We start from the raw sequence: 22,852 nt of genomic DNA on the forward strand, positions 1-22,852 counted from the left end.
AGGAAAAAAACATTACTCTGTCAGCCGACACCTCCGTTGTGTTGCAGAAACGGGAGAAACTGCAGGTGGGGGCTCAGGAATGTCTGGCTTGCAATGAAAAAAATCCACTGGCCAACACATTAAACAAAGTTACAAGCCCCTGTCTGTTATTACAATGAAACTTAAAACATAAGGGGGGGTTTTACAAGGCACTTGAAGAGCAGGACAGAAACACACACACACACGCAACACTGCACAACCTCACACAGATCCATGTCTCCTTCACCTTCAACCTTCCCCAAGTTTGGATTCGACTATACAGCATGTCCAACCTCCCATGCATTATATGACATTGGGGGGATGCCGGCACATGGTTTTTGCATTGCCTATGACATTTATAAGCCTGTGGCATACAACGGAGCTCTGAGGTCAAAGGAGACACATGCTCAAAAAATTACCGCAGCCAAGCCTATTAAAAAAAAAACCCTGACAGAGAATTCAGATCACTTAAATTATTAGCTGTTTTCTCTCTGCTGCTGCTCCTCGGTAAGAACGCTTGTGTGTAAAACTTGGTTCCAACCCTCGCCTCCGTGAAAGATGTGATTAGTATAGTATACCACTTCCCATATGCTGCAACAAGATGATGCAGATAGTACATTTACCCTAACATGACAGCGAAACAAATCAGAGGCACACAATTACGCCGGAGGAGTCTGGGACACAATGAGAGAGAATTTGAGAGAGAGAGAGAGAGAGAGAGAGAGAGAGAGAGAGAGAGAGAGAGAGAGAATTTACATCTTAACACAACACCATGTTCCTTCTATTACCAATCTCATTATCCTCCAAACTTTAAAGAAATGAGAATCTGTCATTACATTCCTCATTAACTTCTAAACAAAGAACGAGTCAAAGACGTCTGCTAAGCATCGACACTTATAAACGAGGCTCTTGCGGCAGGGCCAGATTGCCGATGGAAATGTAAACCTCGACAATTATTAACGTCAGCGACGCTTTCTCAGCCGTAACCGAGAAATCCTTCAAGCTATGACAATCCAATCTATGCTTTCTGTAAAGTTAAGAGCAGATTTACTGGATAGTGAAAAGCGAGCAGTTTTCATATTCCTTCTTTTTGAGGGCTGGTTGGCATTATAAAAATTATTCCCCAGTCCCATCATGCATCAGAAGTTCTGTTTATGTAAGTGACGTACTGGATTTAAGCACGGAGGAGTTGACTTCAATCTCCCCTCCACGGATTGGCTGGAAACAGACCAGTTCGGCGTCGTAGGGCTCAGGGCTCGGCTGTCCTGGAGCACCACCGCCGTTTGTGTTCATGTTAATGCTGCTGTTCCTGGGACTCGTCGTTCCCCTTCGCCGGGCCTCTTGTTCCTCGTATACTGCGATCAGCTATCGGAGAGACAGACAGAGAGAGAGAGAGAGAGAGAGAGAGAGCGCGGGGGTAAAGGACATTCAGTACAAATACACACAGTGTTCACAAGCATGTGCAACTTCACACACTGAAACTTGGTCCACTTGCTGGCTGCACATCAAGAGCTGTGAAATATGAGCGAATTCTAGAAACTTCCAACAGAAACAGAAAGGAGCCGAGCCAGGCTTTGGGGCGCTACCTGATATTCATATTTAAACTGTTTAATATGTGCTTTAGCACTCAAGAAGCTTTGCTTTAGAACATTTCTGCACTTTGTGTCCTTATTGGAAATGCCAGGATAAGAAGAAGGATATATAAATTTAAACACCTCCTGCGGCACAAAGAGCTAGCTGGCCAGTTAACCAGCCTGTAGTTCTCACAGACGACGCAAATAGCATTCAGTGTTAGACTGTCATATTCTCAGCTATTTATACAACAGTAGCTCAAATCTAGCATTAAAAAGTAGCATATATAGTAATCTAGTAGCACACTGTAACAACTTTAAACATGTTGATTGTTAGTCAGCTCAGGTTGTGGTTACATGATTCCAGGTAGCATCGCGTCCTCTTAATAATTTGTATATGTGATATGGGGGTTTTTTTTGTTTGTTTGTTTGTTTGTTTGTTTTTTAAAAGAAATTCCGAGAAAGTGTTGGTTTAAAAATCTAAAATAATTCATTCTGCATCCTGATATCCAATTCGACCCAGATACCAATCTATATACACGAGGAGATATGCATTTAAAAATCATATTTGTACGTTTAATGATACTTTAAACCTTCCACTAGTTTCCTCATAAAACAAAACCCAGGGTGAGTAAAAGCTATTTAAGGCTGTTCTCCGAGCCCGTTTCCTAAAGTGCACCTTCTGGATCATAGAGGATGTTTAAGAAGCCCAGCATGGCCGGTGTGTGTTTAGTCTCAGTGTGTGATGAGGTCCATCAGTAGACAATCTGCATGTACACACACTGTGTTATACAGAGGAATCCCAGGCCAATCACAGAGTAACTACATCTGCATTTAGACCTGCATGCAAGTGTGTGTGTGTGTGTGTGTGTATGTATATATATATATATATATATATATATATATATATATATATATATATATATATATATATATATATATATATACACACACATATACACACACACACACACACACACACACACACACACACACGCTGTGGACATACAAACATTAAAAGTGCACCTATAATGGTTTTATTACAAATATTATCTTCCATGTAGTGTGTTATAGAGCTGTTCGTGAATGTAAAAAGTCTGCAAAGTTTCAAAAATCAAAGCGCACGACAAGTGGAGTTATTGACTCCCAAAAGAAGGAACTGATTCTGAACAGCTGAAACGAGTCGTTAGTGATTCCAGACTAACTTCCTGTACTAACCTATGTAGGTTTATAACAAAAAGCCCCGCCTCTGTTTTTTTTTTTCAGACGGAGCTGAAACTTGTAATGGTAGTTGGCGTTTCCTTTTAGACACATGCTAACAGCAGTAGACCAAATCACAACTGACTGGGATATCTGACCAATCAGAGCAGAGTATGCTCTCTGAAAGGAGTTGTTTAGAATGGGGGGGGGGGGTGTGTGTTAAACGCTGCAGTTTAAATTATGAGCACATTAAAGTGTTTTTTGACCTTGGATGCATGTAAATCTACTGTATGATACATTTAAAACAAAATTAGGCCCGTTTCAAAACAATAATAGGTGCACTTTAACACAGAAAGAGGAGTGTGCTAGGCTTCCAGAGGCTTCCTGAATGCAAGGCAGAGAATGAACAAAATGACAACATGGAACTATCAACATAAAACATTAACCGAGGAGAAGTGTGACAAAGGGGGACTTCGTGCACTAGAAAGAAAGAGTGAGGAAGCGCAGAAGAGAGACTGAGAAAGAGACCGAGAGAAAGGAAAGAAGAGAGAGCGAGACAGAAGCTTAATGACAAAAGCAGTTGGCAAACCATCTATTCATTATCTTCCCCTCTCCTTCATCTTCATTTAACAACCTTCTTTTCATGTGTCACATGCAATCGTAACACGGCCCTCCATTTATTCCATCTCCAGCCAGCCCCCAGCCCATCAATCCATCCATCTGTTCATCCATTTAGTCTGATTCTGATCATTTCCTTTATTAGACTTTATATGTTAAAGGTACAGAAAGAATGAAGGGAGGGAGAGGGGGAGAGAGGGAGTGAGAGAGAGAGAGAGAGAGAGAGAGATGAGCTGGGATATGATCTGTGTGAAACGGTAGTGATTTATTCAGAGAGGTAGAAGAGGAGTGCAGCACTTCCTCCATGCCACGGGAGGAGGGAGCGTGGAGCAGTACAAATGTCATTAATCAGCACCGGCAGAGGAAGAGAAAGAACGATAGAAGCAAACCATGAGTGAGAATGATGGGAAAGTATGACAAGCCCGCCTGATCTAACATTCAGCTTTACTCAGGACTCAACATTCTGACTGTTCAATAAACCGGGTTTAGATTTCTGCTCACTCTGCACTACGTGAACAGAAACTACGGGCTGACTGATTAAACGGTTAGAGGTGTCGTCAGGGATTGTACACACTTGTAGCTGCTTTGAAACTCAAACAAGCACAGCCTTCAGAGTTTGTGTACTTTGTGTTCATTTGTTTTCAGTTTCAAAATGGCACACAATAAAATAGGAAATTAAACTGATCATAAAATAACAAAAGTAACAAATGTTTAACTGTTTCTAATTCACCTAAAATCTGGAAATCAAATACTCATGATGCTTTATATGAATCCGAGTCGACCTGGAAATACAATTCAGCTATTATACATACTATTTATGGTTAGGATGTGTACTCTCGAAATGGGAATCAACATACGCAGAAATGATTCAAATATTCTTAAACTGCAGCACCTAGAAAAACGCTGCTGATTTGTTCAGCTCCCTTGTCCTCCTCCTTTACAGTCACTCACTTGCTATTTTTAAAAAGCACATCTATAATAGCGGTACATCAGGCACTAACGGCAATCCTGAAACTACCCTTCCTGCTAATAGCTACCCAGTGCCTGCTGAAACACATCCAGGACAATCAAACTCGTTCATTCATTTTAGCCCTGAAACGATGAAAAACAAGCCAAGGTAAAATACGAGAGCTTTCTTTTATGTTTATTGTTTTAAAGCCAAAAGCTGCTTTGAACACCTTGTTTGCATATAATTTTATTTTTCCATTTCGAAGTGAAAAATGAATGAACACGATGTAAACAGACCTTTCTGCCTTCACTGTTCTCCTAACATATGCCTAGGCTTTGTCCTTATTATCTGGATGTTGGTGGTCTACCTCATTTGCTTCTTCCAACAAGACTGGCATTTTGTTGACAACTGGGGCGGCTGTGATTCGGGTGGTAGAGCGGGTTGTCCACTAATCGTAGGGTTGGCGGTTCGATTCCCGGCCCACGTGACTCCACGTACCGATGTGTCCTTGCGCAAGACACTGAACCCCAAGTTGCTCCCGATGGCAAGTTAGCGCCTCGCATGGCAGCTCTGCTACCATTGGTGTGTGAGTGTGTGTGTGAATGGGTGAATGAGACACAGTGTAAAGCGCTTTGGATAAAAGCGCTATACAAGTGCAGACCATTTACCATTTAACTGCTGGAATGGAATGAAAACCTTTAGTTTTAGCAAGTGCTCTAACTGAAGAACTGTCAACCCGATTTACTCCAACCTACTCCGATTTACAGTGCACCGTTTTTGTTCCTCCACTAAAGTGTAATGGCTTTTTAACAAAACTTTGTACAAAGTTAGGAAATATTAATCTTTATAAGGACCAAAGAGAGCTGCATTGTTTTTCAAGACTGTAATTAGGATACAGAAAGAGTGATTAAGTTCGTGTGCCTCGAGTAGTGGCTAACTCAATAGAGCGAGTTATTTAAATCGAGGCCATTCTATCAGTGTACCAGCCTAGAACATGAACTCTCTCGCACCCGTACACACAGCTAGAACAAATCTGTGCTGTGTTTTACATTAACGAACCGTCGCCTTTCGCTCATCGACCCAACAATCAGGCTACCGAGCCTGGACTGGACTGAGAAATGCACACACCCTTGCAGACAGACCTGTAAACCTCACAGTGGCATCACACATCACAGGGATCCAATACTTGAAGCACTTGGACACAAAAATTGGATCAATATCCGGTTATCAAGAGGAGCTGCTAGACAGGGTAAGTGGCAATGTCGTACTCCGTCCTCCGCTCCTCATTCAACTTCTAAATAAACGCTTTGAACTCGAGCACCGCCCAGATGTGCCTTATATCCGTCACCTGGGAGGCGTCACGGTTCGGATTTACAGAAATTCTGAGAACGCGAGCTCATCGATATCCGATTCAGCAGGAGCTGGAGTGGCACGGTCCTGCCGCGGTGCTCAATAACTGTTATTTCTGCAGGCTGTAGAGGTGTTAATTAGCACAGATGACAAGGTAAAAACTGCAGGAAGGCCAAGATGGAGAGATCTCATTATATAGACTGCTGCAGAAGGGCCGACTTGCACGCAACCCACACACACACAGACGCACGCACACGCAGATGTGACGGTGGTTAAATTACATCTGACAACGGAATCAGAACCTGTCAAGCACAATAACACAACTGCCTCCATTAGGCAAGGAAGACGACAGACAAAAGGGGAGCAAAGAGATGGAGAGAGAGAAACGTACGAGTCAGAGTGAGCACTTTTTCCACCTCATCCTCCCTCTATACCTTTCCACCACTCTCGTCTCCTGTGCAAAGTCACACCGGCTGTGTTTAGACAGGAGAAGTAGTAAAGTGGCTGTTGAAAACTTACCTCTTGCCACTTACATCAATAAAATAACACTTTAATAGACCAAATGCACCACTGCATGGTAAGAGTGTAATAAATAGTACACACTATAGTCACGATGTTCATCAGAGTTGTCTGGAAAAACCACACACGTGCACACGTCATTCACGTCAGTGCTAAAGCCAGCTATACACTACAAATTTGGGCTCGATTTTGCAGTCGTGGGCAAAAAAAAAACAAAAAAAAAAAAAACCACACATTATAAAAGAATAATTTGGTCATGAGAAAACAGCTAAAAGACCCACCTCTTCCATGAACACCTAACCAACACCTAAAATGCCAACCCCACATTATCCTAAAAAAAAAAAAAAAAAAAAAAAAACCTATTCTGGTTGTTACACCATTACTCTTCTAGAACTCAATTATAATATCTTGTATGATAGCACTTGTATTGTTCTCCGCTTGATACATCACTTTGCTTGTATTTGGATAAAAGCGTCTGCTAAATGAATAAAAGTAAATGTAATAAATGAGGTGCGATCGGCGGTCTTAAAACACGTAATGTGACGAAATTACTGATGAAAACCGGACAGTGCTAAAAGTCACACACAGGACTGTGCCACAAAACGACAGGAAACTCAGTGTAAAGCTGCATATAATCATAGCAGCAATGGCAAAACTTAAAGGAAAGATCACGCACATTGATGACGTAAGCAGAACCTAGTCATTTCCTTTAATTACAGGTCAACCTGACATGAACATGTTATTGCAGAGTCTGTTCGAGAACTCAGCGATCATAAAGTACAGTAGATCATAAACTACAGTATAAAACGGGCTTAAGGAAGATGGAAAAAAAAAAACCTAAATCAGGGAATAATCCAATTCATCTTGCTCGCGTCAGCAGACTGGAAGCATGTGCGCTGGAATACAATTTTATTTGTGACGAGACAAATTCCAAGGCTATCCTCAAAACACTAAATAACCATGCTAAAAATGATCAGGCTAAAATGAAATACTATAGGATGTTATAGGGTAGCAAAAGTTAACTAGCAATGTGTGCTGCTTGCTTGAAAGTAAAACATTTACATCAAGTCTTTTTTTGAATTTACATATACACCGAATGTACAAGCAGCTTAATGAAGGTGCAACGATACAAAGAACTCAGAGAAACTGCAAGAACTCAAACTAAAAGACTGAAGACTAATGTAGGTTTGCACAAATGTTACCGTGGTAACAAAAAGAATCATTTCAAAATAGAAATACAAAGAAGTCCAGACGTCAAGTAGTAATAAAAAAGACAAACAAAAGCTAAGTGCAGAGAAAAATAACACATTATTTAGACATGGTGTGAAGAGATGGAGATTTTATATATATAGATGGAGATCATATATAGAATCCTCCGCAGAAGGACCAGAGTCATTGGGCTGTTAAGGTGGATGAAGGAACCCCTTCCAACACTGAGGAGCCGGGATGTTTTCAGCATTACTAGCACGCTAAAATCTCAGACAAGGACATGAGCTGGAGTGCAGTTCCGAACAAGGGAATGCAGATAATGTGCAGAGATCGGACAGGCTAGGAATGTAAAGACATTTGAATTTGATTCTTGTTACCACAGAAATCCCAATGGAGTGACCTTAGTAGGGAGGCTGTGTTTTTAAATCTTGCCAACAAGTCTCGCAAGCCAGCCTTCTAACATTCAACAGAGAGTCTGGTATTTTCTGCCACTGAACACGGCCAAGAACCGCCTACTTTCATAAAAAGAGCCCGTTTGATTGACAGTGTAAACGGCCAACCACAGACCTTCCCTTCTAGCCTGTCAGCAAACATGTCACCATGTTTGGAAGTTTGTATTTCTCTTTGGAAACCAGCGCAGTAAGAGCCAATCAAATGACAAATGTCAAAGATTCTGATCCTTGAAGTTGGGAGAGTGTACATACACCACCCCACTGCTACACTCCCTCCACTGGCTTCCTGTAGCTGCCCGCATCTGATTTAAAACACTGATGTTTGCCTACAAAGCCAAAAAACGGACCAGCACCCACCTACCTCAAAGCACTTATCACACCCTGCACTGTACCACGCTCTCTCCGATCCTCTAGTCCTGCTTGACTCCCACCATCTCTCAAGGTACAAGTAAGGCATACAGAAAGACTCTTCTGTTCTGTTCTGGCACCTATAGAAGGTGGTGAACGAGCCACTGGCAGTCTTCAAACGACGTCTACAGACCGACCTCTTCCTGATTGGCACTTTACTTAAAGTGTGTTGTCTGTGTGCTTTTCATACTATATTACCTGCCCAATAGAGTTTTAAGACTGATGGTACTCTTAGTCCGTGACCTAGTGAACCAGTATCAGGATGTATTTATTGATAGAGACTTCAAAACACTTCGGTAAGTCGCTCTGGATAAGGGCGTCTGCCAAAATGCCACAAATGTAAAAATGTAAATGTACTAAGGTGTACAAAAAGAAGGTTATGTGTCTTGTGGGTGGAGCATCTCCGGCTAACACTCCTCTTTAACCAAAAAATGCCTACCACAAAACCAGCAACTTTACTTGCGTTTAAGAATGTCCATTATGAAATCAGCCTTAAAGTTTTCCATATCACTCATCAGCCCACCGTACCTATGAAGCAGACATGGATCGGTCACATGACACCAAGTCATTTTGGATACTGGTCATTGAGCAAGAGAGGCACTGAACAAGTGAGAAAGAAAAAAAAATGAAAGCAAAAAAAATAAAACTGAGTTAAGAGACCTTCAGCGTGGGCAATCGTTTATAAACTCATTAAACCACAGAGGAAATCACCAGTGACGAATTTCACTAATAAACAAGCTTAGAAGTCTCAGTGGAACAATTGAAGCAGCTCCAAAGAGGCTGTAATGGCTGCTGAGCTTATGAAGACACGCACGGATCACGCAGCACACAGGTACAAAACACAAAGCACCGGAAAGAGCTAAACGGTGAGACAATGAGACCACACACACAGAGGAACATTTTGAGGACGCCCACTAAAAAATGCCCACCGGAATGGGTATGACAGGTAAGTGATGAGAACAGGATGGTATAACAGCTGCACTCGCTGAGCCAGCAACTCACTTTACACCCGGAGCGGCGCAGCAAGAACGGCAAGCCACATCCGCTCTGCCAAAATTCTCATTGGGATAAACATGTACATTAGTAGTCATATCAGTTCACACTTGGTGCGGTTCACTAGTGTCTGTAGGTGCATTTATTTCTCTACTAATTCACCATGAACTTTCACAATGTTTTGGGGTACACACTGCTGCAACAGAGCTAGCAACTGAAGTTGAGTCTTGCTAGCCTTAGTCTTTGTTAGGGACTTCACAAACTCCTGGCTAAAAGTTAGTAAAACGTTAACCAGCAGCGAGTAAACAAGTTAATCTTGGGGTAGTAGTGGTGGTTTGGCAGTTAAGGCTCTGTGTTAATGATCAGAAGGTCGGGGGTTCAAGCCCCAGCACTGCCAAGCTGCCACTGTTGGGCACTTGAGCAAGGCCCTTAACCCTCTCTCTGCTCCAGGGGTGCTGTTTGATGGCTGACCCTACACTCTGACCCCAGCTTCCTGACATGCTGACGCATGCGAAGAAAAGAATTTCACTGTGCTGCAATGTATATGTGATTAATAAAGACTTATTATCATTATCTTGCATGTCTGGCAATGGGCTACGGCAACAAAGTCTGTAGTTGGCGAGTCACTGTTTTAGTCAAGCTGCTTCTTTCTGTAAACGTAGCCATGTATTTTACTGAAACTATAGTCTCACTAGTGAATGCTACAAGTGTGACTTGTGAACCTTATCACTACTAACTTTTTGATAATTCTTGAAATACTTTAAAAGGCAGCATCCCATGAACTTTTTTCAAACCAGTGCTCATAGAAGCGTTTTTGGGTGGTTTTTTCCCCAGCTGGAAGGCAGCATACAGAGAGCAAAGTCAGATTACAACCCTCAAAATCCTTAAGCTCATGGCCGGAAAAGTGTGACGCTCTGTGGCCTGGGCAAAGACTAGGCTGAGACTAATTAAAACATAGCTGTGCTGTTTGGTTAGACTGCACAATATAACAGGAATATTTTGTAAAGTTGCCCGTTTCTGTTCACTGAAAATGATTTTATTAAAAAAAAAAAAAGGACAAACTATACTAATAAAGTTTTTAGTGTGTCCCTTCAAGAATTCTGACCATCTCAGAGGTTTCAGATAATGTTTGTAACTTGTGGCACTGGTGTGAAGCAAAAAATATGTTCATTTGGGATATTAATTTTGGACACACACAAGTCCAAAAGTTTGAGACAACTAATGAAAATGCTTTTATTTTGTGTGTGTTTTTTTTAAATGTAATAATAATAATAATAATAATAAAACCACAAACATTTTCATTACAAATTATATCATTGCGTTTTTGCGATATTTACATGAATTTCAGAGTTTCTAAGTATTCAGTACGGCCTCTTTTTGCTTTAATGGCAGTGTGCACTCGAGCTGGAAAAACCTTATGATCCATTTTCAGCATTTACTTTCTTCGTTGTAAATATTTAAAAATTCCAAAATCCGCTTTTTATTTCCAATTTTAAACAATAATAATAATAAAAAAAATCGAGATTTCCAATGTAGTCTCAGACTTTTGGACACCGCTGTATGGAGATATATATATATATATATATATGTGTGTGCGTGTGTGTGTGTGTGTGTGTGTGTATTTGTAGTGCCCTCCACTAAAATTGGCACCCTTGGTTAAAGATGAGCAAAGAAGACTGAAAAATTGTCTTTACTGTTTAATCTTTTGTTCAAAAAATTCACAAAAATTGCAAACACAGTATTTCTTTGCATGTGTCTAAAACCTTTGCACAGTAATTAGTTAATATACAGACAGACAGACACACACCACTACCTCTATAGAGATATTTCACCAAAATGACATGGAAATAGTTTTATTTCCTTTTTTAATCTTCTCTAGGCTTACTGTAAAGGTCATGGGTAATTAGCCGGTTTAACAAAAGGGCTGGAAAAACAGTGGGTCTGCCTACACGGTGAACGCCACGCTTTGATCAACAGTGACATGCCATAGTGAAACGGAGTTAAGCCTAATCAACTCGGTATATAATCACAGATACCCACTGTAAAAATGTCTGACACAACTGTGCTGCAATTCAGTCAGACTGAAATCTTTAAATTTAGTTTTCCCTCTTCCACTGTTAGGGGTATCCAGATTTGAAAATGGTATAACATTACTTGTGATTATCAAAAATATGAAAAGGTTTTCCTAAGCTGCCACACATACGTAATCCGGCACTGTGCAGTGTTACACTCTTGTTTACATTCTCACACACCTTAATCAGCACGATCATATTCCTCTTTCTGAGACACTGATCAGACTACTGGAACATCACCTGATCTGAGCAGATTGGAAACAAATTTCAATCAGCTAGGAAAGTGGAGAAAGTCTGTGTGTTTCAGCATCGGTATTCATAAACGCACTGTGCTTTATGCAAATGCCAATGTGTCTGTATGGGTGAGTAAATTAAAATGACACTATACTGACACGTCATATGAAGCATCTGTTCATTGGAGAATGTATGACCAGATCCAGTCTAATTAAAACTACAGAAAAAAAATCCCTTATTACCTCTCTTTAGCTCCTTAACAAATTAAAACTTGGCAGAGAGAGAGAGAGAGAGTGAGAGAGAGAGAGCGAGAGACAGAGAGAAAGCGTTGGCGCTGTATCAAGAGAGCAGAGTGAAAAATCACTGCTCACTGCCAATCAGCAAACAATCTCATCACACTCCATCTCTCCATCAATTGGGTTTGCCCTTGTATTCCACACTCAGCCTATAGCTCTCCTTAGCCCCCCCCCCCCCCGCTCCCCGCTCCCCTCCCCCCCTGTATGCAGCGTGGTGGAGTGCTAAGGCTGCACCTGCCTGATGAAGTTCTGCTTGTTTAACACAGTGCCCCCAGAGTGTCGTAAACACATCAGTGTTGATGTGTGTGAAGCGAGGAGTAAAACACTGCAAGAGCAACGGCCAATCAGTGCCCCGGGGCTTCCACATGTTTGCACATCAGCCACTTCATATGGAGACATGGAAGTGTGTGTATTTATGCATGGATGAAAAAAAGAGAGAGAGAGAGAGAGAGAGAGAGAGAGAGAGAGACAGAGAGAGAGAGATATTGTATCCTTGTGGAATGAGTGGCTGTGTTGGATATTAGCAGGTATTTCTTTGCAAAAGCAAATATTCAGACTATGGCTGCACAATATATAGTTTGTTAACCGCTAACACTAGTTCAATTAGCAGGTGACCACAATGAGCAAATATGAATGAATGAATGAATGAATGAGTGAGATGACTGAATGAGAGTAATTCAGTGAGGAAATGAAAGCAAAAGTGAGCACAAATGAGCGTAATGACTGAATAAGTGAGCGAGTATGAATGATTGAGTAAGTGAATGAGTAAATGAATGAAGTGAGTGAGTGATCGAATGACAAGAATGAATGAGCAGGTTAATGGGTAAGTGAGTAAATGAATGAAAGAGTGAGTGAATAAATGAGTGAAGGAATAAATGAGTGAGTGAGAGTGAAAGTGAGTGAATGAATGAATCAATGAGTGAACGAATAAATGAGTGAATGAGTGAGTGAAAGAGTGAGTGAACAAATAAATGAGTGTGCGAGTGAAAGAGTGAGTGAGTGAAAGAGTGAGTGAACAAATAAATGAATGAGTGAGTGAACGAATAAATGAGTGAATGAGTGATTGAATGAGGGAGTGAGTGAACGAATAAATGAGTGTGTGAGTGAAAGAGTGAGGGAACAAATAAATGAATGAGTGAGTGAAAAAATAAATGAGTGAATGACTGCATGAGTGAATGAATAAATGAGTGGATGAGTGAGTGAAAGAGTGAGGGAACGAATAAATGAGTGAGTGAATGAATAAATGAGTGAATGAGTGCGTGGGTGAACGAATAAATGACTGAATGAGTGGGTGAACATATAAATGAGTGAAGGAGTGAGTGAACGAATAAATGAGTGGGGGTGTGAGTGAAAGAGTGAGTGAACGAATAAATGAGTGGGGGTGTGAGTAAAAGAGTGAGTGAATGAATAAATGAATGAATGAGTGAGTGAAAGAGTGAGTGAACGAATAAATGAGTGGGGGTGTGAGTGAAAGAGTGAGTGAACGAATAAATGAGTGGGGGTGTGAGTGAAAGAGTGAGTGAACAAATAAATGAGTGAGTGGATCAGCTTTACTGATTTGTTTTTATTTGCATTTCTTGACACATCCAACACCGCTCTAACACAGACTGCAGGGGAAAATCACTTTATGAAGAGCCCTTTAAATATCAAAAGAACCCTTGAGGAATCATGTGATCACAATGTTTATCAATTTAATCACGGTCTGCTATTTTAATGCCCCACATGAAGTTCTTAGTAATAACTTCAACATTCCTGCAGAGTCTTCTGATGATGATTCTTACAGCCTGATTGATCAGACGTTTCTCATGACTTTGCACTGTGACCAGGGCTGCAGTTACACTCATCGCTAACTAAACTGAACTGCAACCACTTTAGAAAAATATCATCTCTTACCAATAGAACCCTTGGAGATGTTTGGCTACGTGAGTATGAGTATCACGTAGCCAAATACCTCCAAGCTGTCTCTCTCTCTCGGCTGAGAAGGTAAAGAGCAGCCCGGTGCAGCGCTCGCGCTCGCTCTCGCTTGCTCTCTCTCTCTCTCTCTCTCTCTCTCTCTCTCTCTCTCAGATTTATGACCCAGACAACATGCTTGCAGCCACAAACATCAATACAATACGTGTTCTTTTCATCCCCATACTAATCAAATCGATTACTGCTGATCCATGCCCCCGCCCCCACCCGCAATCAATGAAACATTCATCAAGCAAATGTGTTGTCATGCAGGTGCTCGTCGCCCACTCCTAAATATGCTTGTCCGATGGCGTGCGGTTGCTGGCATTACGGAACCATGAATCAGACCTGTGAGCTTTCTGTGGAGTCAGCATGCTGAGCAGAGTGACTGAATGCATTACGGACTGAAACGGTCAGCAGGAGCGCGGCCAAACCAGCACAGCAAGACTTCAATTAAATACATTCAGTCACAGCTCTTCAGCTTACAAACAGCCTCGACTTTTAACTGTACGATTCCTTTTATTTGATGAGGTTGCAAGTTGTTTATTGAGTTTTGACAGATGAATTGGACTGCATGCAATAATTGTGCTTCAGATCGAGACTGTTTGAAGAACACTGTACGAGTATGTGGGGGGGCACGGTGGCTTAACGGCTAGCATGTTTGCCTTGCACCTCCGGGGTTGGGGGTTCGATTCCTGCCTCCGCGGAGTGTGTGCGCGGAGTTCGCATGCTCCCGCTGTGCTTCAGGGGTTTTCCTCTGGGTACTCCGGTTTCCTCCCCCAGTCCAAAGACATGCCTTGAAGACTGATTGGCATCTTAAATTGTCTGGAGTGTGTGAATGGATATGTGTGTGCGATTGTGCCCTGCAGTGGGTTGGTACCCCATCCATGGTGTCCACCGCATTGTGCCAGGAGTTCCCTAGGACAGGCTCCCCACAATCCTGTCTAGATAAACCGTACAGAAAACGGATGGATGCATGTACCATGTTAATGCATCTACGTCCTACAAAGGCAAGCTGCAGTAACTACAACACTGAAACTGAGAGTAGACTTTTTTTGTTCAGTTTCCATTTCTGTCAAAGTTATTTTTAGTGTACAGCTAATTATATTGGGAGAATTGAACTGATCAAGAACCTGCTACAGGAAGATTTTCACACAGCAAGAAACACAGTCAGAACCTTCTAACTCTGCCCCAAGGTAAAGTTTCCTTAGAAAAAACGACTTTTAGTCCATTCAACCAAAACTGCAATTACAGCCTTTGCCTTTCTACAGCAGAACAGAATATCAGCTTTTCGGTCTTCTTAACCTTTTAAACAATATAAATGCTGCTACTGAGGTGTGAGGGTTGGCGAATACATCTGCGGCTACACATCTGCAAGCAGGGTAAAGCAACACACGTAGCTTTAACTTACTTGCATGTAACTAGGGTGAGTGAGCCAGAATTAACACAAAAGGGAACGTGAGAAAGGACAGTCTCCAAAACAAAGGTGAGTACAGTGCTTTACTAAAGGAATAAGTTATAGAAGACAACGCTGTTTGGAAATGTGCAGGTGAAGAATAAAATAAACCAAGTCAGTTCTCAGCTAAAGCATTTCTGAAGCGTTTTCACTCATCGGTATTAAGCAGCCTAACATTTTTAACGTATCGCACTTTCAAAAAGTGAATGGGGGGCATGAACATGTCCTCAACCTATAGAAGACACAAGTATTGGACATATTTGGAACAATATTACTCTGAAATGAGCCACTGGAATACCATAGTATGTCCATAATTGTTCATAATACTCACTAACTGTTGCAGCACTATTTGCCTGAGAAACTCAGGATATTTTAAACTCAGAGTTTGTTTGTTTGGTTGTTTTTTAACACCATGCCAGCTTCTATGGCTATTTTCATGGCGAGAAATGTCTATATAAGGTTTTTAATAATGTATTTTTCTTTAAAAAAATCTAGAATTGCATTAGGTTTGACTTTGTTAAAATTTTCTTCCAGAGTGCTGACTGAATAAAAAAGGTTTCTCATAGGGTTAAGACCAGTACAGTCTAATAAAGCATGTTTGAAGGATAATGGATTCTGGAAAAAAGGTACGTGTTGGTGAGTCTTCTCCTAATATTAAAAACTTGTGCGTCGTCCTGGAGCGAGCTATTCGACAGCGGGTGTAGACGATCTGGTCCCAGCGATTTGAAAACAGAGAAACGTTTCTTTTGCCAACAGTAGGGCTGATTTCATGGAGTTTGTTCATGGTGCATTGGTCCCACTCAGTGTGCCATTTATTGTTAATGTACGAGTTTATTATGGGTTTTAGGTCAGTGGGAGGTATCGGACACTTTTTGAAATCCGCTGATAATGCTTCTTTTGCAGTAGTGTCCGCTTCTTCGTTTCCCGGGATTCCACAGTGTCCCGGTACCCAGCAGAAGTAGATTTAAAATTTTGGGCCTCCAGGTCCAATAATTCGCAAAGAATCTTTACAAGTGTTCGGTGATCATGTTTTAGGGATGAGACTGCTTGAAGACATGATTTTGAATCTGTAATTATCAGAAAGTTTTTCTGTTGCATATTCTTTATTAAGTCCAGTGCTAGGACGATAGCGTTTGCCTCTGCTGTGAAAATTGAGCTGTGGTTAGGAATGGATATTACATTTTTGGCATTTGGCAGACGCCCTTATCCAGAGCGACTTACATTTATCTTCATTTATACAACTGAGCAGTTGTGGGTTAAGGGTCTTACTCAAGGGCCCAATAGTGTTAGCTTGGCAGTGCTGGGGCTTGAACTCCTGACCTTCTGAGCAATAATCCAGAGCGTTTAACCACTGAGCCACCACTGCCATAGTCCTTTTTTTTGGTAACTGATCACGAATGCAGATGATACATGGTCTTCAGATTTTGATCCATCTCTATATATAAGGGTATGTGATGGATATAGTTCTCTAATGTAGAGGAGTTGTTGTTGAAAGTCATTTGGGTGAGTTTCAGATTTTTTGCTTCTTGTTATGTCTGAAATAGGTGTTTTTTTTCTTCCAGCGGGGATTATACAGAAGTGTATCCGTTCCAGTATGCTCAGATCTACTTTGAGATTTTGTAAATGTGGTTTGAACTGTAGTCCAAAAGGTCGGATATGTCTTGGTTTTTGTTTGTATAGGCTTGAAGAAGGGGTTGAGAAAACGGGATGGTAAGCTTGGTTTTCTTTGTTGGTCTTCAGCTTTGTTGTATATTGTACGGCTAGTTTCAGGCATCCATTCTCCAGAGAAAGTTCATTTGCTTCTACATGCAAACTTTGATTTGGTGATGTTCTAAAGGCCCCTAAAGCCAGACGTATGCCTTGATGATGCACTGTCTCCAAGAGTCGGAGGTACGATTTCCTAGCTGATCCGTACCCTATACATCCATAAACCATGTGTGATTGAATTAGTGTTCTGTAGAGATTAACTTTCTGCATCCCATTTTGTTTTAGCTAAAACTTTTAAAATGTTCATGGCTTCAAGACATTTATCTTTTAAAATCTTTATGTGAGGGATAAAACTCTGTTTACTGTCCATAGTTATTCCAAGGAATTTGGTTTCCTGAACCCCTCTGATGTGTTCACCAACCATGAATATCTCTGGATCAAGATGAGGGTGTAGCTGGCAAAAATGCATAAAACAGTTTTGGGCTTTGAAAATTTAAATCGATGCGATACTGACCAGGATTGCATTCTGTTAATTGTCAGCTGGATTCCTGTTCAATGTTATTTGTGTATCTGCCTCTGTAACAAAAGCCAATGTCTTCCACATAAAGATTGCAGTGGATATCCGGCCCGATGATTTTGATACTAAAAAGTGTAACTGATCAAATGTTTCCTTGAGGTAATCCTAGTTCTTGTTTATGTGGGTCAGATAGGGTATTACCTACTCTGACTTTAAAAAGTCTGTTTGATAAAAAAAAAACTATAGCAATTAAAATGTGCAAGTGTCCTCTAAAACCAAGTTGATATAAATCCTTTAAAACACCAAACTTCCAAGTCGAAAAAGACGGCCACTGCATGTTCTTTTCTGATGAAAGCCTCTCGTATGTAGCTTTCAAGGACGATGAGGTGATCTATAGTACTTCTTCCTTTTCTGAAGCCACACTGAACTTTATTTAAGAGATGCTGCGATTCCAGGATCCATACTAGACGTTCATTAACCATTCTCTCCATGGTTTTACACAAGCAACTTGTCAGGGTTATTGGGCGCTAATTGTTGGGGTCATTATGATCTTTTCCTGCTTTTGGGATGGAAATGATTATTGCTTCTTTCCAAGAGAGTGGAATATTCCCAGATATCCTAATCGAGTTAAAAAGTTTTAGCTTTTAAACTCAGACTGTTTTAAAGAAAAAAAAATGTTTCAAAGCTAAAGCATTAATCGGATGACCAGCAGGGAATGGCTCATGAAGAGATGAAATGCAACCTTTACACTACGTGAGGTCAGGGGGTGCTGCATTTACTTTAAGAAAGGAGAGATATGCATCTGTAGCATTACAAAGGGAGCTTTCAAATATGCAGTGTTTAATTCACTTGAATCAAACCCTGGAGCGTTCTCCTCTCTGTGCAGTTGGTTTGAACAATCACACTCAGAGAGGACAACCAGTCCAAGACAGTCTGAGTGAGGTTGTTTTGGTCCATTTTCAGTCAAGGACTACAGAGATTCAATTGAGAACACAATTAAACTCTAAACCAACTCCGCTGCAGGAAGTGAACCTAATGTGGCGTTTTGTTAATGCTGCATACAGCAAAGAGGCACTAACTGGGCTAAAGGACAGAGCTGTTACAATAAGAATTTTGATGTGTTCGGGATTTTTAGACATATCAAGGAGAGATTAAATGCTGGATGCAATGTACAAAATGTGTTAAACTAGTTATTCATACAATTATCTTGTCAAAAAGTATCAAAAAAAAAGTCAGCCATACCTACTGCTTAGTAGCCAGAGCATGATACTGCCACCACCATGCTTCATCATGGGGATCGCATTACCAGTTAAAGACCGGGACCTGGTTTCCACCAAATGTAGTGCTTGGAGTTCAGATCAAGTGGATATTTTTCTCATTTGACCAGACAATCGTTTTCCTCATGCTCTTGGTCTTAAAATGCCATATGCCTTTCACACAGTTGGACTCCAGTCAATTTCTAGAGACATCTTAAAATCACAGCAAACAAGATGCACGCGAGTTTGGAGTGTCTAACACCAAGGATCTGAATACTTATCTAAAAAACATTTCAGTTTTTGATTTTTAGATAATACATTTAATGATGATAAAAAAAAGGAGTGTCATTATGGTTTATTGTGTATAGATTGACATTTAAAGAAAATAACATTTAATCCATCTATACCACAAAGTGTGCAAAAACTGAAGGGGTCTGAATATTTTCAGAACATGTTGTATATTGTCAAGAGATTTTTGCCACACCACTACCACTTGCTTTTCTTCAGATACTAGACATATCTTTTCTCTTCAACATGGCGTTAAAAAGTCTGTGCATATGTAAAACAAACAATAATAATACAGAAATAACCAAGAGAAGCACAACCCATACTAATATACAACCTGCCCCTCACTCAGCACAGATTGACAGCACCCCCTAGCTTTTACAGTGGTCAACTGCATCAACTCACTCACTGTCTCTTGCTCAGTCATGCACACACATACAGCCTTACTAAATGCTCTGATATAGATATAGCTCTCTTTTTGAGATAAAGAGTGTACACAGATGTGCATGCTGCTGCTCTGAAAACGGACCTGTAGAACCAGTCTATGGGTATCTTCATACAAACCATAACCTGCCTCGCTGATGACAGCACAACAATCTGACAGACACAAACACACATTTTTCTGAGAGGACCAGCCACAGACAATTACAAATGCTATGCCTACACATAAATCTAGCCCTGACCTTAATTAAGCAAAACAAACCTTCTGACCTTACGTTTTAAAAATAAGTTATTAATATAATTTTTTCCTTGTGGGGACCAGCCAAATGTAGTCACAAGGACAAAACTGTCTGACAAACCAAAAACAAGCCAGGGAGATTAAAATGCTGGGGGGGGGGGGTCAGAAAAAGACAGACAGACTAGATTTAAAAAGTACCTCTTAGGGAAGTGAAGGTTCTGGGGGTTTTAGGTAAGTTATTGAGTCGCTAGCACATGCCCAGATATTATAGACATTTGACTCATTAACAATCAAGTTAAATTCACAATCTGTACAACAAGCAGTTAAAACAAACACCAAAGCAATAGGTTTGCATTACAGATATGAGGTATATGAAGAAAGCATGGAACGTCTGTGTAACGCCATGCATACATAGTGAAGACACCTCACATCAGTGGGATTTACAGAGAAATCACTTGTTATGCTTTTAAAACTGCATACATTCGCTGTGGTGCTTTTTTCTAAAGAAATCCACGAATAGGTCGTGTCAGGCTTCTTGAAGAAATGTCTACAGTTCTTTTATCAATGCAGGTAAAATCTCAGGCAGGCTTGAGGAGGTTTTTAATCAGAGACATGGTCGATTACGTAACAAAATACAACAATTTCTCTGCAACACTGAATGTTTTGTAAAAAAATAAATAAATAAATAAATAAATTAAACCTGAAACCCTATTTTTTTCTTTCCTGACACACTAATGGAGTAGGCATAAAACAGGAATATAATGCAAAAATAGAGCTGTATCGATGTCGACAATGATTATCGGCCGATGATCTGGGTCGATTATATCCTGTCAATCAAAAGAGGGCGGGAAAACACATCGATTTCGTGTTGTGTATAAAGACGACGTCTCTTGTGTGGAACGATGACAAAACTGCAGTTTGTAATCTCTGTAATCTCTGCACTGCTCAAATTTTACACAGTGAAGCGGGAGTTTCCGTGTCGAGTCCAGTTTTGGTTTTTTTTTTTGCCGTGCTGCTCGCACTGAATTAAAGCACCAGTACACTGTTGAAAGATTTAAATGAACATGAGCTGACAAAAAAAGTATATATATTGCACAGAGGAACATATTTTTATAAAAGAGTAGTACATTTCATATCCAGTTAATGTTATATATATATATATATATATATATAAAAAGCTATTTTGATAGCTAGTTAACTATGAAACAGTCTAAAAACAACATTTCTTTCTGTTGAGAGTAATGCCTCCTGGAAAATAACGCTTTCAGACTCTTCTCGCCTTAGAACCACAACCCCCCAACATGGCTGATGTGTGTGACAGGGAAAGAGCAATCCAGTGAAGGTTTTCTGTCTGGGAATCACATCTCGCATTTTCCCTCACTGCTTTTCAATATGGCATGGAATCTTCTCCACAGTTATGACTCTGAACATAGAGGTCAAGGAAACTGGAAGATGCAAAACAGCAAGGAAATCTCTTCAAGTGGCCACGTGTATGACGTAGGTGGTATAAAGTTCCAAGTCATAAGGGGAAGTCAACCAGGGAACAGTAAAACCAACTGGAAGACATAGGAAGTGAAAGTAAAAGAGGCAGGACTCTAGTGCTGTGACGGATGTAAGACTGCTAGGACGGTCACAGAAAACATGACACACACAAAACATTAGTGTTTGGTGAATAAAAGGTGGATAGGTAAGGCATACGCATGAGTGTATAGCATGAAGAGAGCTTGCACCTGTGAGAGTCACATTTAGTTCTCCTAATCATCTCATTCAGCGTGCACAGAGCAGCATTAACCTACTTCTACTCATGAATGCAGAACATTTCAGAAGTGTCACAATCAGGAGTAGAAATGCACCAATGCAATTTGTCTGTTTGTGATGTGAAGTCTACATCAAAGCTCTGAAACTTTGCCAATGCAGTGCTCATTTACAGTTTACAAGTCCTTCCAAACCGCAGATCGACTGTGCAATTTTACACCCGGCTTCTGCACTACACACAATTCTTTTTTCAAAGTAGGAAGTACACGGATTTATCATGTGTCTTTACTTTGAGAACAGTGAGGTGTGTTTGAATGCAATCTTCACTCCAATGTATTCTGTCTCCACACCACAATATCACACTCTGAAGCTGGAAACAAAATTAAACCAATCACGTTATTCAATAACCAATGCCAGGAGCATTCCGCTTCCACACACACGCTGGATGCACCAGAGTTATCAAATCCGAGACTGCCATTTTCAGGTGGACTAGTGTGACTAGTGTGTGTTCTGGGTACAAAAACAGCTTCCCTACTCAACCAAATGGACCAAACACTGACCCGAGTCTAGGGGGAACAAAGCTTGGGTGGCTTAGTGAGTTACTTTAAGACAATTTGTCCTCAGTACATGTGATGAGGAATTCACTAGCTTATTTGTCTAGTCTACTTCCGCAGTGGGCAACAACGAAAAACTAACAGCCCGGATATAAAAATGAGCTTATCCCAGGCTACCGATTTGCCCACTAATACATGTTCACATACACTACATGGGCATAAGTATGTGGACATCTGACTATCACACCTACAGTGACCTCCACTAATATTGGCACCCTTGGTAAATATGAGCAAAAAAGGTTGTGAAAAATTGTCTTTATGGTTTAACCTATTGACATTCTATTAAAAAATAATTTAAAGATGCTCTCATGGACATCAAAAACACAAGTTTATCCAAAAATATATAACTTTGTTAAATATAGGTGTGCAACAATTATCAGCACCCCTATGAATTCATATGGGAAAAATATATTTGAAGTATATTCCCATTGATATTTAAATTTTTTTAGTACACCTGGGTGACTAGGAACAGGAAATTATTCAACCATGACTTCCTGTTTCACAGGGGTATAAATATGAGGTAACACACAGGCCAAATTCCCTCAGTCATTCATAACAATGGGTAAGACCAAGGAATATAGCTGTGATGTGCGGCAAAAGGTTGTTGAGCTTCACAAAATGAGAAGTGGCTATAAGAAAATAGCACAAGCATTGAAAATGCCCATTTCCACCATCAGAGCAATAATTAAGAAGTTCCAGTCTACTGGAAATGTTATGAATCAACCTGGAATTGGATGTGTGTCT

At 40.6% G+C, this 22,852-nt stretch overlaps 1 protein-coding gene across 3 annotated transcripts in view; it reads right to left on the reverse strand.

Moving 5' to 3' along the window:
* pard3bb (par-3 family cell polarity regulator beta b) overlaps nucleotides 1–22,852 on the reverse strand; it is a 321,269-nt gene that overhangs the window by 233,895 nt on the left and 64,522 nt on the right. For all 3 annotated transcript variants that reach the window (XM_053627241.1, XM_053627242.1, XM_053627240.1), the window contains one exon: nucleotides 1,188–1,383. In XM_053627241.1, the coding sequence (XP_053483216.1) occupies nucleotides 1,188–1,383 (196 nt within the window). The remainder of the gene's footprint in view (nucleotides 1–1,187; nucleotides 1,384–22,852) is intronic.

Source organism: Ictalurus furcatus, chromosome 6, assembly GCF_023375685.1.
Source record: "Ictalurus furcatus strain D&B chromosome 6, Billie_1.0, whole genome shotgun sequence".
Taxonomy (NCBI): domain Eukaryota; kingdom Metazoa; phylum Chordata; class Actinopteri; order Siluriformes; family Ictaluridae; genus Ictalurus; species Ictalurus furcatus.